The sequence below is a fragment of the Aplysia californica genome, unplaced genomic scaffold (assembly GCF_000002075.1).
Source record: "Aplysia californica isolate F4 #8 unplaced genomic scaffold, AplCal3.0 scaffold00135, whole genome shotgun sequence".
NCBI classification, from domain to species: Eukaryota; Metazoa; Mollusca; class Gastropoda; order Aplysiida; family Aplysiidae; genus Aplysia; species Aplysia californica.
Window position 1 is genome coordinate 1,305,785 of NW_004797405.1, and position 4,835 is coordinate 1,310,619.

General features: G+C 39.0%; 1 protein-coding gene across 1 annotated transcript in view; it reads right to left on the minus strand.

Annotated features, from left to right (window-relative positions):
- Positions 1-4,164, minus strand: part of LOC101851797 — a 27,988-nt gene extending 23,824 nt beyond the window's left edge. The window contains exon 1 of the mRNA XM_005096700.3: positions 3,561-4,164. Coding sequence (XP_005096757.2) covers positions 3,561-3,620 — 60 coding nt within the window. The 5' untranslated portion in view covers positions 3,621-4,164. The remainder of the gene's footprint in view (positions 1-3,560) is intronic.
- Between the last annotated feature and the right edge of the window lie 671 nt (positions 4,165-4,835).

Below are 4,835 nucleotides of genomic sequence, written 5' to 3' on the forward strand. Positions count from 1 at the left end.
ACAGCGACAATGTTTCAAAATTAGGAAGGGAAGCAGTGATTATTTGATTATATAGACGCTTCGCCCCTGGGTATACATGCCTAGCCTAGGCCTACTAAAATTAATATATTTTAGCCCATAGAGAGTATTTAATTAATAAACGTAGCATATCTAGATCTAGAAACTAGGATCTAGATCTAGATTTAGAAATTTAAATTCTAGAATCTAGATATATATATAGATCTAGCTAGATCTAGATTCTAGTTCTAGAATCTAGGTCTAGATTTTGTTGTGCACCCAGCCAAGAGTGCAGTTCGGAAAGTAGATCTATAATCTAGATCTAATCTAGATTCTAGATCTAGGCCCCTAGTGGTTGACGAATGACGGAAGGGCGACTCTTGACTAGGCCTAGCTACTTGCCTGTGTGGAATAATGTACATCACACAACTCTTCTGTTATAACTGTTAGGTACGTATCGGGATTTAGACAGTACCTTTCTTCTACTCAGTAGTTACTTTTCGGTTACAATGTACTAGAACTAGAAGACTATAATAAAACCAAAGAGCCTTTTCAGACGTGCGTTTCTTCACTCTCTCTATATCTGTTTGTACCCACAAACCGAACAATATTACAGCCTGTGAATTGGCGGAGACACACTAGATCTATCATGCAACTTAATTCATACTATCATATCAACAGTAGATATAGATCTAGAAATCTAGATCTACTTAAGCTTCTGTGCTTGTTTCAATGGCTTCTTTTTCGGTGCACCTGTACAATTATATGGTCCCGTTTAATGTTAACATGACGGCCATTATTGTCATGAGGCAGTGAATCTAGAATCTAGTCTCTAGATCTAGATTTCTAGATACTTGTATCTAGATCTAGATTCTAGATCTAGATTCTAGATCTAGATTTCTAGATACATGTATCTAGATCTAGATTCCAGATCTAGATATCTAGATTCTATAGATAGCCAATATAATCTATTTCTAGGTCTAGATAGCTAGATCTAGATATCTAGATTAGATCTAGATCTATAATTTTAATTCAGTTTAGATATGGAATCTATTTTAGATATAGATTCTATGTATCTATATACATGTATCTATAATCTAGGCCTAGATCTAGATCTAAATAAGAAACACCGGGCACTTAGGCCTTGTGTGATTTAGTGCAAACGGGAGCACTATTGTACAGGAGTGCTATTGTTTCTTAACTTCAGTTCATGATAATTGATTCTGACATTGGGGAACAGCTCGCTGTGTAGGCCTAGTACTAGTTATAGATTATAGTGACCACTAAGAAAAGAATTTGTTGAGTTTTTCTTCCTCTCAATGTTATGCTTTTCTCTAATTAATAGTAGGCCTAATTTATTGAAGGGTTCTCATACTCAGAGTCCTAGAGTCTAGTATTGTTCTTTTTACTGCTGTTCATTCTTTGATATGATACAACTAATAATTATAACCTAAGCATTCCAGAACCATGGATTTGATAGCTTAGGCTACCCCATTTAGCCTTTCCAGTGACATAGAGTCTCCATTCTACATGATGTGTATCACTTTGTTTTATTTTGATTTCCAAATGAAATTCAATTTTTGTTTTAAAACGTAGGCTGTAGTATAAGTATAGGCGCCTATATATTACTTAGGGCCTACCTTGTTAACAAACACAATGTGATCTGGTTTCGCTTCTATTATCCAGTATATATACACATACTTTTCACAAAGTCTATAGCTTATTCTTGGCTAGATAAATGAACAAAAAATTTTTTAAAGAAAAATTTACTTGTGAAAATGATGTTTGAGATTGAGGAATTTCCATGTTGTAAAAGAGCATGAGTCTTTCTAAGTCCTTTTGTGGTGGTTTGTTTCTTTCTAGAGTACGGGGATTGGGAATACAGAGGAATATCCCTTCTAAGCCGTGTGGATATAACGTTTGCCAAGATACTGGAAATGAGAATGAGACCAATTGTAGAGACTCAACTCAATGAATCCCAGTTTGGCTTCAGAAAAGGCAAGGGCTGTACTGACGGTTTTTTGCATTCGGGCAGTTGTGTGAAACTGCAATTGGACATGACAATACCTCAATATCATCTTCGTGGACCAAGAAAAGGCGTTCGACAGGGTAAATAGATGTCAACTTTGGGAAGTCTTAGAGGTTTTAGTAGCGGTTTTACGGCACCCGCAACTGCATAAGGTCACATGAGCGCCAAGGGGTGGATGTTAATAGAGAAGTCCTTACAGGGAATCAGACTTACTCTGGCTCACCTCTCTAGCTTCAACAGCACAAAGTCTGCTTAGACAATCAAGTCACCCCGGAAACAGCGGGTTGCAAGAGTGTGACAAGTGACAAACATACAGAAGAAGTAGAGGAAAATGACGATAGTAACGATTAGGAAAGAAAAAGGCGCAATTCCCTGTTGTAGTTCAGGCACATTTATGAGCATGCCATTGTTCGATCAGCCCATTTACAATTCTACTGTGCATTAGAACGTCCCCTGATTTGGAATGGCATAAAGACACTTCAGTCAGTGGCATCGCCCCGGGGGGGGGGGGGGGGGGGGTAGTCTTAGAGTAATATGGTGTTAAAGGACAATTGCTCAAGAACATCATGGCACTTTATAAAAACAGCTTGTGGGCCGAAAAGTCAACAGAAGGACTATTGGACTGTTTCCCCATCACGTCTGGGGTGTTCTCTCTCCGCTTCTCTTCATCACTTACATGGATAAGATCACGAAAGCAGCAAATGACAACATCAATGAACTGAGCGAGCTTGTATTTGCTGATGACCAGAGTACATCAAATACAGATGAAGAGGAATCACAAAAAACATACCACAAAATTAATTAATGAGGAATGTAAACACCTAAACATGAAAATCTTCATTTAAAAAACAGAAGTTATGAAGGCAAGAAAAAACCCAGGGAAACTCAACATCCTTGTTGACGGAACACAACTCCAACAACAAGTAGAGGAATTTAAATATTTGGGAAGCATCTTCTCACTAGATGGGCGTATGGACAAAGAAAAAGAACTATGAAGGCAAATGCAGAGACCCACCACTGGTAGTACCAGCTAGCACCCCTTCTCAGTCACAAGAACATCCCAACTGAAGTGACATCCCCAGCTCATCAATAGAATCTTCATACCAACATTAACATACCAGTGCCAAACATGGTCTCTAAACAAGGCATGAGAAAGGAAAATCAATGCACGCGAAATTAGGTGTCTCCGCAAAACCACAACGTCACCAGAGGAGACCGCATGAGGAATGAGACCATACGTCTACAAGTAGTAAATTTATTAGAGCGTCAAAGAGTCAAATGGTTCAGACATCTAACCAGAATACCCCAGAAACAACTAGCGGCTACAGCTTACCACACCCGCGAATCCGGCTTTAAATTAAGAGGAAGACCAAGAAAGACCTGACTGGATGGGGTTAAAAAGGCCCTGGAACAATAAAAGTAATTAGCATATCTATCACAGACGCCGAAACCTGCACCTCCCCTCGACATCCTAAGGATACCAGAGGAAGGAAAAAGTAAAGTAAAGTAAGAACTGAGGAGCAAAAGTGCTCACTTTGTTGCAACTGGCATCTTTCTTCAGGGTTGTTTCATCCCACAATCCAGTACATAGCATTTTTCGTTCTTGTTCATACGACAGAAAAGAAAGAAAATCTGGATCGGTACTAACAATAGACCTAAGAAACTTTATCAAACAAATAATTGCATAAGATACTTTAATAGGCGTCCCAATTTAATTTTTGATTGGGTTAACAACACTAGTCGGGACTCTTCATACTAGATCTAGGCCCTAGGCTTACGCAATGAAAGGCTTTGGGCAGGGGAAAAAAGGAGGGAGGGGGAGCTCATTGAAAAGGAAATACTTGGGTCTAAAAAGTCTCGTTTTCTTTATACTATCGAATGAACTAGGCACAATGTGAGGTCAGTGATTATAAAACATACCAAAATTGATTAACTTTTTGAACTAAAGTTTAAACATCTCTTGGCGATGTATTTCCCTGTCTCGTACATTTCAAACAATGAAGAGAGGGAGCCAAAAGCTGAATGCAAAAATGTGTGACGTCACGACTCTGCGCGATGTCGCGGTGGAAGGGTTCAGCTAGGTTTTCGCGGATTTGGTTGATAAAAGGGTAAGACTACACTAGCCAAGGTAAGACTTCTACGATAACCATTTAAACGTTTTCTGGAAGAACAAAGAATGGTTTACCAACAAGGGTAGTTTGAAAAAAATATGACGAGAAAATTTATCAAAAATCAATGGTTAAAAATTGTCTATTTTTCAACTTCAAATATTTCGAGATTCATTAGTCGCACATCGACCTGGAAAGAAGCGTTTTGAAGGCCATCCACAGGTCTTTAAAGACATGTATCGGACTTGAATGTTGGTCCCCTAAATTAAACAAAAATATGGGCAGTTTGAACCCACTGTCGCGATGAGACGTCATGTCCGGAAACAAAACCCTATGGGACTTTCCGAAGCCAAATGACGCCATAGTGAGCGCGTTCACTGAAGTGCCTAGTGTAACTTTGACTCAGCCACGTAGTGTACACACTTTTTATGCCCCAAATTTAACCCGGAAGTCCATTCGGAGGATTTGACCTTTTCACTTGACCAAAGTGTGCCAAAATGGTAGCCTAGCTTTTGCCCCTCCATGAAGGAAAAATCTGGCCCTCATTCAAACCATTGGGATTGAGCAAAATTGTGCGTATTGTGCTTTGTTCTTTACAATATTCATTATGGTTATGATTTATAAGTTGTACACTGAGACAAAACCAACCGTACTAAATGAGAAAGGTGCACCATTATGAAAGTGGAACGAACTCAGTTGCC